At 42.5% G+C, this 24,087-nt stretch overlaps 1 protein-coding gene across 1 annotated transcript in view; it reads left to right on the top strand.

Moving 5' to 3' along the window:
- Window positions 1–24,087, top strand: part of LOC122564614 (hemicentin-1-like) — a 421,032-nt gene that overhangs the window by 321,832 nt on the left and 75,113 nt on the right. The window contains exons 74-82 of the mRNA XM_087998302.1: window positions 96–223; window positions 2,092–2,248; window positions 3,428–3,549; window positions 8,733–8,897; window positions 10,913–11,020; window positions 11,837–11,974; window positions 14,361–14,489; window positions 14,674–14,943; window positions 22,766–22,956. Coding sequence (XP_087854428.1) covers window positions 96–223; window positions 2,092–2,248; window positions 3,428–3,549; window positions 8,733–8,897; window positions 10,913–11,020; window positions 11,837–11,974; window positions 14,361–14,489; window positions 14,674–14,943; window positions 22,766–22,956 — 1,408 coding nt within the window. The remainder of the gene's footprint in view (window positions 1–95; window positions 224–2,091; window positions 2,249–3,427; window positions 3,550–8,732; window positions 8,898–10,912; window positions 11,021–11,836; window positions 11,975–14,360; window positions 14,490–14,673; window positions 14,944–22,765; window positions 22,957–24,087) is intronic.

The following is a 24,087-nucleotide window of genomic DNA, read 5'->3' as shown; positions in this document are numbered from 1 at the left end:
TGATGGGTTGAATAGTCCTTTTCATCAAGGTGCCTTTGACATGGTTATGTTTCTCCCTTCCCTTCTGATTGGGCATTATTGACTTTTGTTTGCAGGTATGACTTTCTTTCTGAGGGATCTCTACAGATCCACTCTGTCCAGGTTTCGGATGCTGGCCATTATCTTTGCACAGCTTCAAATGCAGTTGGAACAGATCATCATAGGATCGAACTACAAGTTTTGGGTATGTTGATTTGATTTGATTTATTGTGGTCACATGTACCTAAGTACAGTGAAAAGCTTTCTTTTGTGAGCAATACAGGCAGATCATAGCAAACAACGACATACAGATCATAGGGTGCCTAGACAGAGAGAGGAGCACAAGGTTATAGTTGCACAGAAGGTGCACAGAGCAAGATCGCCATTGGTAAAATCAACAATATTTGAAGTTAGAGAGGTCCATTCAGCAATCTAATACCGGTAGGGAAGAAGCAGTTCTTGAACCTGTTGATGCATGTGTTCAAGCTTCTATATCTTCTTCCTGCTGGAAGAGGTTGGAAGAGAGCATTACCGAGGTGGGAGGGGTCTTTGACAATTTTGGCAGCCTTTCCGTATCAACGAGAAGTGCAGATGGATGTGGAATTACAAGCTTAAATAAATAAAGAATTGTGGATGCTGGAGATTGAAATAGAACCAGAAATTGCTGGCGAAATTCAACACATCTGGCAGCACCTGAGGGAAGAAACAGTTAATGTTTCAAGTTATTAGAACTGATAGCAACTGGGAAAAACTAATGTTCGTGCTAAAGAGGAGGTTGGGGGAGGGGAGTAGGCACAGATGAGCAGATAGGTGGAGATGGAGAGAGAAAAAAGTAAGGGGATCGCACATGGCAGGCCAGGGCAGAAGAGAGACAGAACAAGTGATATTGAGGGCTGAGGGTAGCAGAGAATGAGTAGTCTGTGCTGAAAGCAACATGTGCTATACAAAGAACAAAGAACAGTACAGGAACAGGCCCTTCGGTCCTCGAATCCTGCACCAACACATTTTGCCTTTCCACACTAAAAATGTTTTCACTTTCAGGATCCATATCCTTCTATTCCCTTCCTATTCATGTTTTCGTCCAAATAATTTTTGAATACTACGATTGTGTCTGCTTCCACACCTCCTCTGGCAGCATGATCCAGGCACTCCTCACCCTCTGTGTGAAAAACCTGCCTTGCACATCTTTTTTAAACTTCCCCCTGTACCTTGAACCTGTGTCCCCCTAGTAATTAACCCCTCCACCCTGGGAAAAGCCTCATACTTGCCACTCCATCCATGTCATTCACAATCTTATAAACCTCTATCAAATCCTCAACCTCCTGCATTCCAGTAAAAGCAAACCTGTCTATCCAACCTTTCTTCATAGATAAAATCCCACATACCAGGCAACATCCTGTTAAACCTTTTCTGTACTCTCTCCAAAGAATCCACAGATCTTCTGGTAGTGTGGTGACCAGAACTGTACCAAGTGTGGCGTAACTGGAAGCTCTGGGTCATTTATACAGGCACACATAGGTATTCTACAAAGCGATCACCCAGTCTGCGTTGTTCTCCCTAATGCTGAGGAAACAAAAAATACAGTAGACTAGATTGAATGAAGTACCTAGTCAACAATATTCAAACCTTGAAATGGGGTCACAGTGGGAAAAGGCTTGGGGAGCACTGACCGAGAAGAAGAAAGGCAGCAGATACCTGGTTTCTCTCCAAATCACACGCCATCCTGACTAGGATTATATCACTTTTCTTCACTGGGTCAAAATCCAAAAACTGCCTTCCTAACAGCACAATGAGTGTTCTTACACCACAAGGACTAAAGTGTTTCAAGAAGGCAGCTCCACCACCACCTTTTGCAGGACAGACATAAATGCTGGCCGAGCCAGCAATGCCCACATCCCATGAATGAATTAAAATAATAAAAACCGACTTTCTGGGATGTTAATACTTGAGTGGGGAGTGAACTTATTTCAGGAAAGAGAAGTGATCCTGTATTCTTTCCAGATTTTCCAATGAAAGAAACCCTCGAATAAAACCGTTGTCTCACTTTTAAGAAATTTTCTTTCTTCCAATTAGGTGCTCCCATCATCAGTCCTGCTTCAACTAACATCACTGCTTTGGCAAATGTTCAAGCAGAGTTGAGCTGTGAGGTTTCAGGAACCCCTAAACCTGAGGTGATCTGGAAGAAAAATGGTAAACCTCTGAACTTTAAGCTGCAACAGAACATGTACAGGTAACACTGAGGGATTGAGTGGAAAAATGTGTTTGCTTGAGAGACTGTGTTAATAGGCAGTTAGAACTTTGTTTTAAAAACTGGGAACCGGTGAGTCAGTTGTGCCAATTTTCTCCAGGGGCTTCAATTGAATCTTGCCTAGATTGATGCAATAAAGTCTACTTGCTGACCTCTACAAGAAATAGTTTGTGAGAGTCCAAGTCAATAGTGAAACGCACAAGAAGCAATGTACATTTCACAAAATACATAGTGAGATTAGTAATCTCAATAAGGAAATTTAATACTTTTGGACAAGAATATGGGAATGATATAGAATCTGTCAGGACAAAAGGTGGCCATTCAGCCCATTGTTCCTGTGCTGGACCTTTGAAGGAATGTTTTAGTTTGTTCTATGTGTGGTTAGGATGTGGAAGTCTCCACCTTAGGAAGAGATTGAGGCAGAAAGCCTTGATGCTTTTGAAAAGAAACTAATGATAAGCGCATGAGAGAAAAGGAAATAGAAAGATAAGCTGAAAGGTTGATCTGAGGGAGATGGAATAGTAGAGAAACTCTTGTAGCATATCAACACTAACACATGCTGAGAGGGTAATTGGCTTATTTTGTGCTGTAAGTTCTATGCAGTTCCTTGACATTGGTGCAGTAAGAGGTGATTATGAAAGGCTGAGGTGTACTGCTGTAATAAAGTAAGCTCACTCAAAAGTTGCCTGATGAAAGACCTGAACAAAGTACAATATTTACAATACAATATGTGTTGGCTGATGCTTGAGATTCCATAAGGGGTAATAATTCCATCCTTTTATTGGAGCTAAATTTGGGACATTCTACATTGAAACTGAAAGGAAGCAGCACCCTATAGAAACTACAGCACAGTAAACCAATTTGGTCCATTATCTCTCTACTGATGCTTTCCAATTTGCCCCCACACTGTAGGATCAATCCTGGAAAAGTGGAGTTACTGAATGCAGCTACACATAATATGTAGATTTGCATATAATGTTTGAGAACCTTAGGTAGATAATTTCATTATTTATTCAAGCTTTTGAACAATTAAACTCCCCCTCCTGCTCATACTTCAGAATCTAGAGAAAACTAGGACAGCCCTTACCCTGTTTACTTCTATTTGACCAATATCAGCTAATTGTTGACGCAAGTCTTCATGTGATCATTATCTTCCCTCAGGTTGTTGCCTTCGGGATCGCTGGTGATCATTTCGGCCACCACTCAGGATACAGCACTGTATGAGTGTGTGGTGTCTAATGAGGCAGGTGATTCCCACAGGCTCATCCAATTCACGGTCCACGGTGAGGCTTTCTTAATCCAAGTACGAGTCATTTGACAAGTGACATGGTAGCTGATATGATGCATTCTTAAGAATAAGTCAGAGTGTAGTTGAAGGAAAAGTTGTCAAAGACATCTGGGAGGTAGGGTGGGCGTGTGGGTTTTGGTCTCTTACTAAAGACAAAGAGTAGTACAGTTTCCATGTTGCCATTTTTTTCCATAATTCCATAAGATGCTTCTTTTTCTGTGAATGAAACAGCGGCATTGCCCATGCAAATTCAGAAGGACTCTTGTATGCAATCTTTGTCATATGTCCCTAATTTTTCAATGGGTTCCTGTCTATTTTCTCTGTTATGTCTCTTTCTTTCTCTCTCTCGCTCTGTCTCTCTTTTTGTTTTATTCCCGTGTCTCTTTCCTTGGCACAAATCTTTCATTGAGATCATCTTTCTCTTCCCTCTGTCTGCACACTGATATTTCTTCCAACCTGACTTTTTGCAGTAATTTGTCTTTCCTTTGACGTCTTAACAAGGTCTGTTAATGACCAGCATTGTCTGCTTTTCCCTGGCATCTCATGTATATATGTATGTCCCTTTTTGTATTTTGCCCCTTTGACATCTGCGCATTGGTCCACCAAGACTCATGATGCCTTTCTAAACTAAAAACCTTCTGCCTCTATGCAGTCCATATCCCTCTATTCCCTGCCTATTCATGCATCTGTCAAGATGCCTCTTAAACATTGCTGTTGTAGCTACCTCCACTACCTCCATTGGCAACGCATTCCAGGCACTTAACACCCTCTGTATAAAAAAACCTGCCTCTCACATCTCCTTTAAACTGAACTCCTTTTACCGGAAACCCATAACACCTACTAATTGACATTTCTACCCTGGCAAAAAGACTCTGACTATCCATTCTATTCATGCTTTTTATAATTTGTTAACTTCTATCAGGTTGTCCCTCATCCTTTGGCATTCGAGTGAAAACAAACCAAGTGTGACCAATGTCTCCTCATAGCTAATACTCTCCCAATCAGGCAACGATCTTAAAACCATTTCTGTATCCTCTCCAAAGCCTCTACACCCTTCTGATATTATGGTGACCAGAAGTGTACAAACTGTTCCAAATGTGGCCTGACTAAGGTTCTATGCATCTGCAACATAACTTGCCAATTTTTATACTCTATGCCCCAACCAATGAACGCAGATATGCCCTATGCCTTCTTCACCACTTGTGATCTCACTTTCAGGTAACTATGGACCTGTACATCTAGATTCCTCTGTATGTTAATGTTTTTAAGTGTTCTGCCTTCCTGCATTAGATCTCCCAAAATGTATCACCTCACAGTTATCCAGAATAAACCCCATCTGCCATTTCTCTGTCCAAGTCTCCAGTCTATCTATATTCAGCTGTATCCTCTGGCAATTCTCCGACTATACATAGCTCCCCAACTTTTGTGTCATCCACAAACTTAATAATCAAGCCACATTCTGCTCCAAATCATTTATATAAAATTACAAACAACAGAGGTTCCACTACTGATCCCTGTGGAACACCACTGGTCACCAATCTCAAACACCCTTATGCTGCTACTCTCTGTCTTCTATGTCTAAGCCAGTTCTGCATCCATCTTACCAGCTAACCACAGATCCAATGTGACTTCATCTTTTGTATCAGTCTGCCATGAAGGTCCTTGTCAAAAGCCATGATAAGGTCTGTATAGACACCATCTACTGCCTTGTCCTCATCAATCATCTTCATCACTTCCTCAAAAATTCAATCAAGTTTGTGAGACATGAGCTTTCCTACGCAAAGTCATGCTGCCTAATGCTAATAAATCCAGATTTTTCCAAATGTGAGTAAGTCCTATCCCTAAGAACTTTCTCCAGTTATATCCCTACCACTGACCTGTCTGTAATTTCCTGGATTGTCTCTCTAGCCATTCTTAAACAAAGGAATAACATTGGCTATTCTCCAGTCCTCTGAATCAATTAAGTGAGTAGTGCCTAGAGAGAGATAACGTCCTTACTTTTTGTAGTTGTCGTCTGCTAGGCGGGATTGAGAGACCCAAGTTTGGTGACTAATATGTTACGTTGTATAATCAGTTCCTGGATTGTTGGCTGTAGTTGATAAGGTTCGAAATGGCAAGAGAACTTGGCCCCATAGAATGTAGCTTTGGCAGTATGTAAGAAATCAGGAACACTTCAGTGTCCATGCTGACTACATAGGCAGGAACTTAACATCCTCTGTATAAAAAAACCTGCCTCTCACATCTCCTTTTAAACTTAACCCTTTTACTTGAAACCCATAACAACTACTAATTGATATTTCTACCCTGGCAAAAAGACACTGACTATCCATTCTATTCATGCTTTTTATAATTTTGTAAACTTCTATCAGGTTGTGTTCACCTGCATTTCCTGAAATGCCACAAGGAGCACCTGGAGCCACGGATGCACTCACTATGGAGCATCCATGAGGCTGAGAATGTCATTGATTCCATGTTTAGCGATTTGACCACACCAACGGGAAGAGCTACACAGACACAGTCGAGTTGGGTAACTACCAGGAAGAAGAGTAAGCATAGGCAGACAGTGTAGGAGGCCCTTGTGGCCATTCCACTCTCACATAGGTATACAACTTTCGCTACTGCTGGGGGGAAAGCAGCAGCCAGATCAACACAGTTGTTCGAAGTCTGGGCAAACAGTAGTGACAAGAGACTCTATAGACTGAGACACAGCCTGTGGCCGCAGTTGAGACTCCAAGATGGTGTGTTGCCTCCCTGGTGCAAGGGTCAAGTATGTCTCTGAGCAAGCATAGAATATTCTGAAGGGGAGGATGAGCAGCCAAAGGTTGTGGTCCATATTGATATGAATTACTTGGCAGAAGGAGACCTGAGAGGAATTCAGAGAGTGAAGTAGCAAATTGAAAAGCAGGAACTCTAGGGATGTAATCTTCGGATTACTTCCTGTACCATGTGCCAGTGAGACTAGGATTAGGAAAATTGTACAGTCGAATACTTGTCCAAAGAGCTGGTGTTGGAGGGAGGGGTTCAGGCATGTGGATCATTGGGACCAGGATAAGGAAGGACTGGTTGTGCCTAAACTAGAGGGGCATTGGCTTCTTGGCAGGGAGGTTTGGTAGTGCCACTCGGGAGTGTTTAATCTAGTGTGGTAGGGCAGCGGGAACCAGAGCAGTAGGTCAACAAGTAAAATGACTGAGGAGGAATCAGAAACAAAGGCCAGTAAGACTAAGAGGAAGAACAGACAGGGAGAGATCACTGGACACAGCAAGACAGGTGGTCAGAGGTGTATTTGTTTTAAAGGGAGGAGCATGACAGGGTAAGGCAGATGAACTTAGAGCTTGGACAAATACATATAATTATGATGTCGCTATTACAGAGAGGATTGGTTGAGAGAGGAACATTCTGGGACTTAGGTATTTCAGATGAGATGGAGAGGAATGTGAAAGAGGTTGGGGAGTTACATTACTGATATGGGAGGATATCACAGGTGTACTGGGGGAGAGTACCTTGGAGGGCTCATCCAGTGAAGTCAAATAGGTAGAGCTCAGGAATAGGGAGGGTGCAAATATTTTGAGGCTTCCCAACAGCCAGCGGATAATAGAGGGAACAGATATGTGGACAAATTACGGAAAAATGTAAAAAATAACAGGATTGTTATGGTAGTTGCTTTTAACTTCCCCTATCTTGACTGGGGCCTGCTTAGTGGCAGGGGCTTGGATGAAGAGGAGAGTTTGTCAGGTGTGTCAAGGATTTTTTTTTTGAAACGAAATAGAAATAGTCCAACTAGGGCAGGAGCCACACTAGATTTGGTACTGGGGAATGAGCCCAGTCACGTGATCAAAGTTTTAGTGGTGGAGCACTTTGGGAAGAGTGACCATAATTCTATAAGTTCTAAGTTACTTATGAATAAGGCAAGAGTTGTCCTGGGTGAAAGTATTAATTTAGGGAAGGCTAACTATCACAAAATTAGGTAGGAACTGGGGAATGTAAATTAGGAGTGGCTGTGTGAGGATAAATCAACATTTAGCATGTGGGATTCTTCTAAAAGTCAGTTGATTAAAGTTCAGGACCAACATGTTCAAGTAAAAATGAAGGTTAAGGATAGGGTGGCACAGTGACTCAGTTAGGGGTGGCATAGTGGTTCAGTGGTTAGCACAACTCCAAGGACCCGCGTTCGATTCCAGTCTTATGTGACTGTCTGCGTGGAGTTTGCACATTCTCGCCATGTTTGCATTGGTTTCCTCTGTGTGCTCCGGTTTCCTCCCACAGTCCAAAGATGTGCAGGTTAGGTGAATTGGCCGTGCTAAATTGCCCATAGTGTACAGGGAAGTGTAGGTTGGGTGCATGAGTCAGAGGTAAATATAGGATAATAGGGTAGAGAAATGGGTCTGGGTGACGTACTCTTTGGAGGGTCGGTGTGAACTTGTTGGGCTGAAGGGTCTGTTTCTACACTGTAGGGATTCTATGATTCTATGACAGCAAGATTAGGGAACCTGGGATGACAAAAGAAACTGAGAGATTAGTCAAAAAGAAAGAGGAGGCATATGTAAGGTTCAGGAAACTGAAGATAGACAGAGGACTAAAAGGGCCCATAGAATTTCTTTGGCAAAGAGTATTAAGGAGAATCCCAATGCAGTTCATACATATATAAGGAGCAAGAAGATAGCTAGGGAAAGGGTACGTCCACTCGAGGACAAAGGAGAGAATTTATGTATGAGGCCGGAAGAAATGGGTGACATCCTTAATGAATACTTTACATCAGTATTCACAAAGGAGGAAGACATGGTGGATGTTGAGTCGACTGACTCGAATGCACTAAAGTAGTTTGCAGTTTAGACTTGTCTGCTAAGCCAATGATACTTGCCTTCTAAGTACTGGTATTCAAATATCTTCTGTCTCACCCAGATGTGTAAGATCCTGTGGTGGGATTTGAAGTTGAGCAGACAAGATATCCCCGGTGTCCCTTGATCAACATAAATCTCTCAGACTATTCATCTTTTATCACATTGTTGTTTGTGATAAACTAGCTGCTGTATTTGTTATTTTACAACAATGACTACACTACACATCAGAAGTACTCGCTTTGCTATCATGGGATCTAGAGTCATCGAAAGCAGTATATAAGTTCAAGTCTTCTGAAGCTGAATGCTGTGTTTTAAGCATTGTTATTTATTTACATTTCAGTTCCCCCATCGATCGCTGATGACTCTCCAAGTGTTACAATCACTAAAATGTCCTCGGTGGTGTTGACATGTCACACAACTGGAATTCCAGAGCCTGCAGTGAGCTGGATGAAGGATGGAGCTCAAATGGGGAACCGAGGACCAGGGTACAAAATCCTGCCCACAGGTTTGTGCGAGGTTGAATGTTAAATTCAAATTGATTTGTGTTCATTTTAGCATAAGTTTTTGATCAGGTGACTCTGGTTATCTTTGTCTTTTGATGAGTGATTTAATCTGTTCATCTTGTGAGATCTGTCTCAAACTAATTTGTGGTGCAAGATGCTGTGAACTGAAAAAATATGCAAATTATGTTTGAATCTTGTGATGAATTAGCTAACATCAGTCACAGCAAAAAATGGTAGCAAATATGACGTAGATCTCAATGACCAGTTTGGCTATCTCGAAAGCCTTTTTTGGAACACTTAAGAAGTTGTTCAGTGATCTCCCTTCAGCCTTCATGGCTGATGGCATACTGCTTGGAAGAACTACTACATGACAAATGGATGACTCATAGAGAGTCCCACTGCTTAATCCAAAGGATGAAATCTTGCTCACAAACAGTGGACACTTATCAATCATCTTAGAACCGGTCATGGTTTAGATTACATTACAGTGTGGAAACAGGCCCTTCGGCCCAACAAGTCCACACCGACCCGCCGAAGCGAAACCCACCCATACCCCTACATTTACCCCTTACCTAACACTACGGGCAATTTAGCATGGCCAATTCACCTGACCCTGCACATCTTTTGGACTGTGGGAGGAAACCGGAGCACCCGGAGGAAACCCACGCAGACACGGGGAGAACGTGCAAACTCCACACAGTCAGTCGCCTGAGGCGGGAATTGAACCCGGGTCTCAGGCGCTGTGAGGCAGCAGTGCTAACCACTGTGCCACCGTGCCGCCCACATGGTAGATAGATGTTGCCTTTCCTTCTCCTTTCTCAACCTGGGTGTAACTCCTAATCAGTAGTTAGAATCTGGAATGTGGTGACACAGCTTCAATCAAAGCATTCAAAAGGAAATTAGGTAATTTGAAAAGGAATGTTGTGCAGTGATGAAGATAGGGAAAAAAGCACTTAATGCCATACATTTGCTCATTTGGAGAGAATGCATTCACAATGGCTCAATGGCCTCCTTTTACATGATAGCATTTCTATGAATTTTTTCACACCTCTGCAATTTTCCCCCTGAATTGCTTACATCCAAGAAATCAATCTTAATTTCCGGGCATTCCAAATCAATTGCTGAAGATTGGCATTCTGGTATGCCTGAGACAAATATGTATAAGCTTTAGATGAACACTAGGGTCAGACATGGTGACTACACCTTCCCCAACCTCTTCACTGTCATATGTTTCTAAAAAGAAAAGCAGCCCCTTTGGCAAGATTCCAGAGAGTGAGCACACCTGTGAGACAGTGTCCACAGTCAGGATGAAACATTTACCAGTGAGCATGAGCAGTTGTAGACGCAGAGGAATACAAGAGTATTTTCATTTTAGCAACGGGGTAATTTTTGACTCCTGCCTGATAGCAGCATTGGGAGGCTGAAACCATCTTCCAGTTTGATGCTCATTTGATTATATCACAGCAAGCTGTCAGATGAGCCCTTTGTGACAGGTCACTGGTTGTGAGATGATGGGAAATTGGCCAGTGAACAAACTGAGCAAGTTGGAGCTGGGAGAGGTGACAGGAGCTGCTATGTGGAATACTGATTTGGTTGTGGGTCACAGTAAACTACTTCTGTTCCTCCCACCCTCAAAGAAAAGCCTTCCACAGTAATTTTGAGCATTTCCTGGAATGTCCCATGGAGGGCAGTTCAAAGGCACTCAGTGTCCACTTGCATTCAAAATTCAACAGGGGGTCCTGCAATTTGCATAGGAGTCTGATGTGCACATGGGGAAAAAAGGTGTCATAAAGCTTGAAGTCTGAGATAGGGTTGAGGAGAACTCGTCACTTATTCAGCTGAAAACTGCATTAGACATTCCCAGTTTGAATAGGGGTTGTCTGGTCTTCAACTGCCAGTTGCACATATTTCAGGCAAGAATTACACAGCCCTGAGAGTGCTCATCATTTCTCTCAAAGGATTTTGCCGCAAGTATCGCAGTTATCAGGAACTGTTTCTAATCGTTGTGCTTCTGCAGGAAGTCTGGAAGTTACCACAGCAACCCTGAGCCATGCTGGCAACTACATGTGTACAGCTCGTAATGTGGTGGGGACAGCACACAGACATGTAACACTAATTGTGCAAGGTAAAGGAATTCAGATTTCCATTTGTATCTGCCCTTTGCACCTTCCTGGAAAACATTCAACCCTAAATGAAGTTAATATCAGATGACATATTCAAAGATAATATTTCTATGTTTAAAAGAAAAGAACAGTCTCCTGAATTACCAACTTGTACTTACACAGTTTCCACTTGTTAGGTTTCTACATTCAGATTTTCTCAATATTGAGCATTCTAAAATGGTTCCTTTTTTGCAGATAACCAAACACAGTATATGCTACATGATTTGAAGGTGGAGAGTTAACAAAGACTCTTGGATCCCATCCAATGATTTTTGGTCCTGATGAGCAAGAGGCCAGAATGAAAGGAATGTAGTGATTTCAGGGCTGCAGGGCTGGAAGTCACAGAGAAAGGAAAGGATGGAGGCCATGGAGGGATTTGACAATGAGCTTGAAATTGATGAATTGCTGAACTAGAGGCTTCTGTAATCCAGCAAGGATAGGATACTGAATGAATGGAACTTGATGTGAGTTAGGTTATGGGTAGCTGAGTTTTGGATGATTTTTAAGCTTGTAAAGAGTGAAGGACAGGAGGACAGACAGGAGAGTGTTAAAATAATCAAGTTTAGAGTGGACACTTAATCAGTTTCTAAAGTGTTAATCATTCTATTTTAATGTTGTCACTGTCACCTTACCATGCATGGGAGTTTGTTGTACCCAATTCCTATATCACATCAGTGGCTACCTGAAATTATGAAAAGTATTATGCAAATTAAAAACTTTTTTTCTTGTTTGCTCATCCTGTTTAACTGCAGAATTTCTGTTATCTTTTGCCTGCCTAGAGCCTCCTGTTATCAAGCCCCTACCTTCCACAGTGGAAACTGTAGTGAATAGAAGTATTATCCTGCCCTGTGAGTCAACAGGCACGCCAAGACCCAGTATTACCTGGCAGAAAGAGGGTGCCACCATCACAAACACAGGTATGATAGAGAAATCACTCAATTTTCTTGAGGTGCAAGGTATGTGTCATTTGCTAATGGAGTTGGAGAGCAGAAGTTTGGCTATGGGTTGCCCCCATTGTGGCTGAAATTTTCATAGACAAGGGGGTTGAGAGTTATGGGGTTGCAGACAGGAAAGTGTGTTAAGACTACAACCAGATCAGCCATTATCTTATTGAATGGTGAATTAGGCTTGAAGGGCCAAATGGCCTACTCCTGCTCCTATGTCTGTTTTCATTCAAGTCAGGTAAACCAGATTTGTATTGTAATGTTTAAAGAGACTAGGTGCCCATTTGAGTTGAGACTTACCCAGCTGTTACAAACAGAGACCGGATGTCTAATAGGTAGCAAACTGTCCTTCCAACACTAAGAGCTGACTAAGTCCACTCCATACTGACGAGTCTACTGTATGCCTGTAAGCTTAAGAATCCTCCCTGTGTGCATCACAATCTACTTCCTGGAACATGGCTATTTGTACAAAACTAATATTAAATTGGTTTACTCAAGGGAACATGTATAAAAGGACTGGTGGTTGTGCAGATGTTTCATGGTTCCCTCAGAATCCAAGTTTAGTGGCAGCATGCACTGTTGCATACATGTGGTACTCTGGAGCAATAGATAGCAAGAGAGGCTCTGTCATTCTTTTCATGATATGGTTGACCAGGAATCTCTTCTACTCTTATCATCTGCCCTTGGCATGTGTTTGAAGTATTTGCAGGTTGATAGGATCCACTTTCCTTGGCGGCCAAGTTCTGGATTGGAACTCAAACCCAAAAATTCTGATTCAGAGACAGGAATAGTATTCACAGTGCCACGAGATGATCTACAAAGATGGAAATCCCCAAGTTGTATAGCAAGGAATGCTTACATGAATTTGGAAGCATTTCTGGATAGAGATAGAGGGACTCTTATCCTACATTTTAGCTGTGGTGTACCGGCAGGGAGCTGTTTGCCAAAAGGCTCTCAATTCAATAAAAATGTAAAGACAGAAAGAGATACCTATAAACTCGTTAATGACTCTCTGGCTTCCAAGACCCTGTCAAAAAGACAGCCTTTTAATGTGAAATTCCCCTCATCATTGACACAATCAATTTTCAATTCCAATTCCTACAGTAACCTGTGGTTGGGAACAGATAGCAGTGGTGGGGAATGTCAAGCTGAGGGACAGGAATAAAGTTTTTACCTTTATTATGAATAACTTGAAATTAGCCATTGTGTGCATGTTTTACCTTCAGAGTATGCCTAGCCACAGCGTTATGGGGTGTAGGTCTTGTGATGTAGTGAGCAGCAATTTGCCTCTGAGCCAAAAGCTGTAGATTTGAGTCTCAGTGCAGGACCAAGGAAGGTGCATTTATAACACAGGCAACCATGTTGAATATCATCTAACAAATATAATAGCAGGTGGTAAAAGTAGGAGAGATTCTTGGCCAGTCATGTGATGGACAGATATTCGGAACCTTGACCTTCAATATTTGTATCTTTAGTTTACAATGTGCAAGTTACTTGGTGCTATAACACACCACCACTAGCATTATGAATGATGACAAGGAAAAAAGAACTGTGTATCCTTGAAATGGCATTCTAATATCAAGATTTCACATTGCATTACCAAGAAAGGAAGGGAAGACGAATGAAATGTTGGTCTTTATCCTGGTTCACTTTGAAATAAAAATGGGAAGGTCTTCCTAAAACTATCCAAGACACTACTCAGACCACACCTGGCATACTATGAACAATTTTAGTCCCTTTATCCAGGGAAACATACACTGACATTTAGAGGCAGCCTAAAGAAGGTTCATTTGATTGATCTCAAATATGGAATGATTTGCTTGAGGAGAAATTGAGTAGATTGAGCTCATATTCATCAAGTTTAGAAAAAGAGACATATAAGATTCTTATGGGCCTTGACAGGATAGTTGCGGAGAAGTTGGTTCCCTTGTAGGAGAGTCTAGGTCCAGTGGGCATAACTTCAAAGGAAAGGATCATTCATTTAAGACAGAGGTGAGGAGCATTTTCCCTCTCTGAGGGTAGTCAGTCTGTAGAGTTCTTTACTGTGGAGGATTATTAAAGCTGGGCTGTGAAGAATATTCAAGGCTGAAATAGATTTTTAATCAGTAAGGGAATCGTGAGTTATGGATATAAGACAAAAAAGTTCCGGATTATTCAATCAGCTGAGGTGTCATTGAATGGCAGAGCAGACTTAATGTGCCGAATGATCTTCTGCTGTAAGTCTCATAGTCTTATGTTGAATGATTATTTTCTGAAGAAGAGAGATGAATTCTCTTTATTATATCCACATTTGACTATGCTGATCATCTACCACTGTGCATGACCCAAGGTTTTGACTGATCATTAGTTTCTGTCTTAGGTTATCTCTTACTGGCTAATGGAGCACTGGAGATCACCAGAGCCACGGAGGAGTATTCAGGGAATTACATGTGTATTGCCCAAAATCCAGCTGGCACTGCTCTGGGCAAGACAAAACTGGTGGTCCAAGGTAAGGTTCTGATGAGAGTTAATGCTTTGCAATTAACAGTGTTAAAATCTTTGGTTTAACACATGTTTAGGGACTGTTTGATCTTCGAGACAACCAGGGATCAGACACAGACTGACTGATGTAAAATATAATCCACTTGTTATATCATGAATGGTGAAACATTTTTTTTTCACTTTTTACTCAGTTCCCCCGATTATCAAAGCTCACAGCAGGGAATATAAAGCCACCATTGATCATCCTGCAACTTTACCATGCGAGGCAGAGGGGCACCCACAACCAGAAGTAACATGGGTAAAAGATGGCCGCACCATTGCTAACCAGATGCGCCTGCAAACATTTGCAAATGGATCCCTACAGATTCTACCGATCAAGCTTGCGGATGCAGGATGGTACACATGTGTTGCCAGGAACAAGGCAGGGGTGGTCAGCCTGGACATGATTCTTCTGGTGCAGGGTGAGATTGGTACCATCACTTGTGCATTTATATAACACTGTTAATGTAGTAAAATGTGCTGTTAAAACAATTTTCAATACCCAGTTAATGCTGTGGAGTGATTTGAGTCACCTAGTGGCAATTTTTGTGTTGTTCTCAAAACCTCCCAACAGCACTAATGCTTATGTCCTTCAGGGAAGGAAATCTGTCATCCTGACTTAATCTGGTCTACATGTGACTCCAGACTCACGGCTATGTGGTTGACTGTCAATTGCCCTCTGAAATGATCTAGTAAGCCAGTCAGTTGTATCAATCACTACAAAGTCTCAAAGAGGAAATGAAACCAGATGGACCATCTGGCATTGATCTACACACCAGAACAAACAATGGCAGAAATAGTCCTTTCAACTCTGCAAAATCCTCCTCACTAACATTTGGGAGCTAGTGCCAAAATTGGAAGAGCTGTCTCACAGACACAGTCATACTCACAGAATCATACTTTCAAATCAATGTCCCAGACACCACCATCACCATCTTTGGATTTGTAGTGTCCCACTGGCAGGCCAGACCCAGCAGTAGTGGTATAGTGGTGTACAATCAGGAGGAAGTTGACCTGGGATTCCTCAACGTTCACTGTGAACCCCATGGAGTCTTATGGCTTCAGGTTAAACATGGGCAAGGAAATCCCCTGATGATTATCATGGACCGTTCTCCCTCAGCTGATAAATCAATTCTCCTCCACAACAAATGGGATAATTCAGCAGGACTGATAGCATCAGCGGACCAAAAACAGTGTTTATGTTTCGGGTCCAGTATTCTGAATTCCTGAACAGTAATTTCTATGTTTCTGATTTCCAGCATTCAAGGTTCTTTGTTTTTTATGTTCAGTATTCCTCCATGTTGAAACATTGAAAGGAAAACTGAGGGTGGCAAGGATGCAAAATCAACTCTGGGTGGGGAATTTCCATGTCCACCATTAAGAGTGCCTCAGCAGCATCTCTACATATTGAGCTGATTGGGTCCTAAAGGATGGAGCTGCCGGGCAAGGTCTGCAGCAGGTGGCGAGGGAACCAACAAGAGGGAAAAGCATACTTGACCTCATCCTTACAAATCTTCCAGCTGCAGCTGCACCACAGCACAGTCCTTGTGGAGATAAAGTCCCACCTTCACATTGAGAATAATCTCCATCCTAGTGTGTGGCACTACCACCATGCTAAACGGGACAGACTTCGAACACATCTAGCAACTCAAAACTGGTTATCCATGAGGTGCTGTGGGCCATCAGCAGCAGCACAATCTGAAACCTCATTGTCCATCAAATCCCCACTCACCTATTGCCATCAAGCAAAAGGATCAATGTAAAGTACAGGGGAGCATGCCAGAAGCAGCGCCAGGTATACCTAAAAATGAGGTGTGAAGCTACCAAACAGCATTATTGTACTTGCATGTCAAAAGTATAAACAGCAAGCGATAAACACTGCTAATCAATCCCACAACCAAACGATGAGATCTAAGCTCTGCAGCCCTACCACATCCAATCATAAACAATTAGTGGGTGGCACGGTAACACAGCGCAAGAGACCCGGGTTCAATCCCCGCCTCAGGCAACTGACTGTGTGGAGTTTGCACGTTCTCCCCGTGTCTGTGTGAGTTTCGTCCGGGTGCTCCGGTTTCCTCCCACAGTCCAAAGATGTGCAGGTCAGGTGAATTGGCCATGCTAAATTGCCCATAGTGTTAGGTAAGGGGTAAACGTAGGGGTATGGGTGGGTTGCGTTTTGGCGGGTCGGTGTGGACTTGTTGGGCCGAAGGGCCTGTTTCCACACTGTAATGTAATCTAATCTAATCAGTTCACTGGAGGAGGAGGAGGCTCCACAAATATACCCACATTCAATAATGGAAGAGTCCAACACTGCTGCCTCACAGTGCCAGAGACCCAGGTTCAATTCCTGCCTCAGGCGACTGTCTGTGTGGAGTTTGCACATTCTCCCCGTGTCTGGGTGGGTTTCCTCCGGGTGCTCCGGTTTCCTCCCACAGTCCAAAAATGTGCAGGTTAGGTGAATTGGCCATGCTAAATTGCCTGTAGTGTTAGGTGAAGGGGTAAATGTAGGGGAATGGGCCTGGGTGGGTTGCGCTTCGGCGGGTTGGTGTGGACTTGTTGGGCCGAAGGGGCTGTTTCCACACTGCAAGTAATCTAATCTCTAATCTAATCAGTGCAAAATATGAGGCTGAAACATTCAAGTAATCTTCAGCCAGGAGTCCTGAGTGGATAATCCATTACGACTTCCTCCAATGGTCCCCAGCATCGCAGATACCAGTCTTCAGCCAATTTGATTGGCTCCACGTGATATTAAGAAACAGTTGGGGACACTGGATACTGCAAAGATTGTTGGCCCTGACAACATTCTGGCAACAGTACTGAAGACTTGTGCTCCAAAATTTGCCGTTCCCCTAGCCAATTCTTCCAGTACAGGTGCAACACTGACATCTACGTGACAATGTGGAAAATTGCCTAGGTATGTCCTGTGCACAAAAAGCAGGATATCCAACCCGGCCAATTACCACACCATCAACTAATCTAAATCATCAATAAAGTGATGGAAGGTATCATCAGCCGTGCTATCAAGCAGCACCTAGTTAGCAATAATCTACTCACAGACATTCGGTTTAGGTTCCACTAGGGATTCTCAGCTCCTGACCTCACTACAGCCTTGATACAAACATGGACAAAATAGCTGAATTCCAGAGGTGAGGTGAGAGTGACAACTCTTGATATCTAGGTTGCATTTGACTGAATGTAGCATCAAGGAGCCCTAGCAAAACTGGAATTAATGGGTATCAGGGGCAAGCAGTCTGTGGTTGGACTCATACCTGGCACATAGGAAGATGTTTGTTGTTATTGGAGGTCAGTCATCAATGATAGCTTCGCTGGAGTTCCTCAGGGAAGTGGCCTAGACCCAACCATCTTTAGCTGCTTCATCAGTGACCTTCTCTCCATCATAAGGTCAGAAGTGAGAATATACATTGATGATTGCACGATGTTCAGCACCAGTTATGACTTCTCAGATACTGAAGCAGTCCATGTTCAAATGGAAGAAGATCTGGACAATATCCAGGCTTGAGCTGACAACTGAGTAACATTCATGCCACATAAATACCAGGCAAGGACCATCTAAAATCTAACCACATCCTTTGACATTCAGTTGTGTTACCATCACTGAATCCCCCAGTATCAATATCCTTAGGGGTAGTATTGATCAGAAACTGAACTGGACTCACCACATAAACTCAGTGTATAAAAGAGCAAGTCAGATGCTCAGAATACTGCTGCACATAACTCACCTCTTGACTCCCCAAAACCTGTCCATCATCTACAAGGCAGAAGTCGGTAGTTCCAAATGGCGCAGAAGCATGGCGACTCTTTGCAAACTCTCTACAGTAGATCTTATTCTTACATATTCTACAATCGTTGTGCACATTGTGTTATATGATCTGCCTGTACTGCATGTAAAACAAAACTTGTCACATACCTAGGTACATGTAACAATAATAAATCAAATCAAAAGTCAGGAGCATGATAGAGTACTCCCCTTAGCAAGTTTTGAGAAGATTTGTAGCTCAGGTTGAGGTTCTGGATGTAGGTTTGCTCGCTGAGCTGCAAGGTTCATTTCCAGACGTTTCGTCACCCTACTAGGTAACATCTTCAGTGGGCTTCAGATGAAGCATCTGGAAATGAAACTTCTAGCTCAGCGAGCAAACCTACATCCAGAATACTCCCCACTTGCCTGGATGGGTGCAGCTCAAACAGCACTCAAGAGGCTTGACACTATCTAAGACAAGGCAAAAGTAAGGACTGCAGATGCTGGAAACCAGAGTCAAGGTTAGAGTGGTGCTGGAAAAGCACAGCAGGTCAGGCAGCATCCGAGGAGCAGGAAAATCGACGTTTCGGGCAAAAGCCCTTCATCATTCTTGATGAAGGACTTTTGCCCGAAATGTCGATTTTCCTGATCTTTGGATGCTGCCTGACCTGCTGTGCTTTTCCAGCACCACTCTAATCTAGACTATCTAAGACAAAGCAACCGCTTAATTGGCACCACATCCACAAGCATCCATTGGCTCCACCATCAACACTCAGTTGCAGCAGTGTGTCCTATCTCCAAGATGCATTGCAGGAATTCATCAAAGATCCCTGGACAGCACCTTTCAAACTCACAACCACTTCCATCTAGAAGGACAAGGGCAGCAGATACATAGGAACACCACCACCTTCAAGTTCTTCTCCTAGCGACTCACTATCCTGACTTGAAAATATATTGCCACTTCATCATGGTCATATTCCCTCCCTATCCTTCCCAATCCTCCTGGTGTTGTGGGTCACTACAGCAGTTCAAGAAGGTAGCCCACCACCACCATCTCAAGGGCAAATAGGGGCAGGCAATAAATGCTGGCCCACCAGCAAAGCCAGCGTCCAATGAATGAATTAAACAAAAATCTCTTTGGTGAACATTTCAAAATAAAACAAAAGAAATAGCTTGCATTTATGGAGCTCCTTTCATAATGTCAGCAATTCCTCAAGTGTATCACAGCCAATCAACAGTGTCAGGAAATGCCGCCCCCAATTTGCACACAATAAGATTCTGCAAAATACAATTTGCCAATGCCCCAATCTTCTGTTTGTTCGCAGCCAACACCATAACAATGTTCACTATAAACTGCATGGTTGCACAGCTACTTAGACGGTCCGTGCACACTGTTTGGTGTGCAGATGAATTCACTTCTGGTTCCAGCAGTCGCTGTTGCACAAAGGCTTCAGAAGTCCACATAGCAGCAGGAAAAATTAGAGGAAACATGGGTTGCAGACTGAATAATAACCAGGCCATCAGGGAGAATTTCCCAGACGTTCTTCACATTGTGTCTATGGGATCGTTTGCACCTCAAAAAGCAATGGCCCCTCAGTTTAATGTCTCATCCAGAATGTTTCAGTCCTTCAGTACTGCACAGGAACGTCAATACTCAGTGCCCCAGCCAATGAAGGCAAGCATGCCAGATATCTTCTTTGCCACCTTATCCATTTGCATTGCCCCTTTCGGGGAGCTATGGACTTGCACCCCACAACTGACGTCCCAAGATGAAATTTATCCAGTTTAAACTCCATCTGCCATATTTCCACCCAACTGTCCAACCAATATATATCCTGCTGTATCCTTTGACAACTTTCCTTACTATCCACAACTCTACCATTTTTGTGTCCAGCAAACTTACTAATCATACATTCTCATATATATATATTAGGTCCCCACACTGATCGTTACAGAACACCATAGGTCACAGACCTCCGATTAGAAAACATCACTCCACAACTACTCTCTGTCTCTAAGGCCAACCCAATTTTGTATCCAACTTATCAACTTACTGTGGATCCCATGTGACTTAATCTTCTGAACCATCCTATCGTGAGGGACCTTGTCAAATATGTTAGTAAAGTCCATGTAGACAACATCCACTGCCCTATCCTCATCAGTCATTTTTGCCACTTCCTGAAAAAGCTGTCACTTTTTGAGACAAGACCTCCTCTGCACAAAACAAGCTGACTTCCCTAATAACTCCATTATTTTCCAAATGCATGCAAATCCTGTCCATAAGAATCTTTTCCAATAATTTCCCTACCACTGATGTAAGGCTCACCGGCCTATAATATACTGGGTTATCCCTGTTATCCTTCTTAAACAGTGATTGCTCTTCAGTCTCAGGTGGGACTTGAACCTGGAATTTCTGGCTTGGAAGTAGAGACACTACTACTGCACAACAAGAACCCAGAATGTTATTTTTTTTCTCCACAGCAGTGATTATTTATGAGAAAACATAATGCAAGGCTAGCAACTGAGTCATGAATGACACTGCCTGAAATGTTGTTCATTATTTTCAAGGCTATAGACCACCATCTGGCACACCTTCATTACTAATTAAATTCTGTGTCAGACAGTGCCCAGTTGAGTACAAGAGATACAAGCATCTAGAGATCATGTGGGTCATTGAGCCTGCTCTGCCATTCAGTGCAAAATGGCTGATCTTGAATTTCAATTTCACTTTCCCACCTACTACCATATCCCCACTACCCTAAGAGACCAAAAAGCTGTCTCCCAGACTTACATGTAGTTAGTGATGGAGCATCCATAACCTTCTATCTTAGAAACTTCTAAAAACGTCCAACTTTTTTAGTGAAGACTTTTGCCCTTTTGCAGTTCTAAATGATTGGCCCCTTATCCTGAGAACATATTTTAGACTCCTGACCAGCAGAAGCAATCTCTCAGTGTCTACCCTTTCATAATTCTATACGGTTCAATTAGATCACCTCTCAGTCTTTTAAAGTCCCTGAGAATCCTGTCCCAATTTACATAGCCTTTCATTATATATCAACCCCTGCATCTCAAGGACTAAGCTAGTGAACCTTTTCTGTATTGCTTCAAATGCCAGTATATCCTTCTTTAAATTTGGAGACCAAAACTGCATGCAGGATTCCAGGTGTTCACCAGTCACAGAGACTTACGGACCTACTGTGTTATTATAGTATTTTATTTGCCAGTTTCTTCCTTTACTTCTTCCTATGATGCACTGACCTCTCTCTGGGTCGATCTGAGATATTGTACTTAGGGTCAATTCTTCAGATCTCCTTTCTCCTCCTCGTGGGAAACTAGGTCTTCAATTGGCCCATGTGAAATAGTGGTTGGGTAACAAGTTCTATTTCTGTCCTATGGCCCTGTTGGTATTTCAGTTCCATACTGATGGAATGCACCGGTGGCACAGTGGCGCAGTGGTTAGCACTGCCATCTTACAGAACCAAGGATCTGGGTACGATTCCAGCCTTGAGCAACTGTCTGTGTGTAGTTTGCATAATTCTCCCTGTGTCTCAGTGGGTTTCCTCCCACAGTCCAAAGATGTGCAGGTTAGGTGAATAGCCATGGTTATAGTAGGGTTACATGGATAAGATAAGGGATGGGTCCGGGAGGGATGCTTTTCAAAGGGTTAATATGGACTTGATGGGCTGATGGACTGCTTCCATGCTACAGGGATTCCATAAATTGTTATCCCCTTCCAACTGGATGAAGGTCATCCTTTGATATTAATAAGAGCAGAGAATTCTGCTAAAAATAACTATTAGTGATTTCTGCTCATGGTCTTGACAACATGCCTCCTTCAACTAATGCGACCAGGACAAAAACCTGGACATCATCTTGTGGAATTTTGCTTTGCGCAAAATAAATGGCATATTCATCATAACATCAGTGCCCATGCTTCAAAAATTGTAAATGGAATATGCACTTTGAGATGTCCTGAGAATATGAAATTACAATATAAATACACAGATTCTTTCTCTGCACTGCTTGACACTTTCAAAAAGTGACCACATGTATGATGGCAAAGATTCAGTGAGTGGACCGAAATTTGCCAGTTGGTGTATAATGTGAGATTGTCCAATAAATGTGAGGTTGTGCAATAGAAGATGGAAAAGTAGAACATTACTTAAGTGGAGAGAGACTACAGAATGCCACAATACTGAGGGGGTCTAGTTCCTAGTGCATGCATTACCATGCAAGTCCTTTGAATTATTTTCCACAGAGACCAATGGAGATTGAATATATTCAGGGCTTTAGATAAGTTTTTGATTGATAAGAGAGTTAAGAGAAAGGCAAGGAAGTGCTATTAAACACACAGTTCAACCATGACTTATTGACTGTGGAGCGACTTCAACAGGCTACTCTAGTTTCTATTTCTAACATTCTTATGGATCTCCCAAATATGGGAGAACAAAATGGATTCTGTTTCACAATGTTCCCTTTCCTTGCAGTTCCACCGTCAATTGTAATTGGTCAGTCGGAGTTGTCAGTGTTGGAGGATTCGCAGGCTCTTTTGCCCTGTGTAACTCAGGGATCACCGGCACCTGTGGTATACTGGGAGAAGGATGGTGTTGCAGTGCCAGATGTATCAGGAAAATTCACTGCATTGCAGTCTGGAGAACTGATTGTGGAAAATACAACGGTAAGGAACTGTTCATTGCTTACTTGTAACTTTCAAAAAAGGTGTCAAGCCTACTCTCATAGTCACTTTGGATGTTTCTTTTCTTGTGTGCTTTTTTTTGAGGTTTCTGGCGAATTTGGGAATACAGTTCCATGGATTTAGGCAACAGCAGTGAATTTACTTGCCTTTCCTGAGAGACTTCCTAGACCACCTTTATTCCACAGTCACTCATATGAGATCAATTAATAAACTAAGAGTAAAACTTTGTCTCTTTCAGGGCCTTCTATTAACTATAGCTCAGTGATGACACTGTTGCCTCAGAGTTGTATTGTGTGTTGCAGTCTCACTCCAGACACTTTGCACAAAAAGCAGGTTGATGATCCAGGACCACTGAAGGAGCTTATAGAGATGCTATGTTTGTTGAGATGTTGAGTTGAATCCATCCCTGCCCTCTTAGATGCAAGTGAAGAATCAGGGCTATTATTCCCAGTGACTTGGCGAGTATTTATCACTAAAGTAACGTCATTAAGAACAAATGATCTTCTCAGTTTCACATCACTGTTTGTGGAAGTGTGCTATGTGTATAAGCGTACATTACAACAGTGACCACACTTCACTTAAGACCTTTGGAACAATTGAGTTCATTGATTGAATGAGCACCATGCCAACTGTCAAAACTATTAGCTATTCTACTAGGAAACCCTTGCTTACTTCCCCTTTAACAGTTATTTTTCTTTTCTGTCCTATTTAATCGGTCTCCTTGTACCAAAATCTTAAAGGTGGGAGAAAGCAGCCAACATGCCTGCTGCCCTGAAGTTCATCCCTTCCTTGAAAATAAGGCACCACCTATTTGTCATGGACAGTAACAGGTGACATCCTGTTAGTGTTTTGCCAACCCTGTGCCAATGCTATCATTTAGAGTTGAAATATCAGATTGTTGGATCTGCTTCTTCCAGTTCAGCCATTGATCATACAGAGACCAATGTACTATTTTTTTAAAAATCATATTTCACACTAGTTGTTAGTATCAGAGGACCTCATATTCTGTTACTGCAGGTCAGATGTCTTGGAGTTTAGCATGGACAGGAGTGTTACATCACTCGCTTATACTTAAGGAGCAGTGGCAAACAAGAAAGTGTTTTTGGTTCAAGA

Source organism: Chiloscyllium plagiosum, unplaced genomic scaffold, assembly GCF_037043375.1.
Source record: "Chiloscyllium plagiosum isolate Xiang-an unplaced genomic scaffold, Cpla_swu_hap1 HiC_scaffold_21, whole genome shotgun sequence".
NCBI lineage: Eukaryota > Metazoa > Chordata > Chondrichthyes > Orectolobiformes > Hemiscylliidae > Chiloscyllium > Chiloscyllium plagiosum.
Note: the sequence above shows the minus strand (reverse complement) of the source record. Positions and strands in the feature narration are given on the sequence as shown.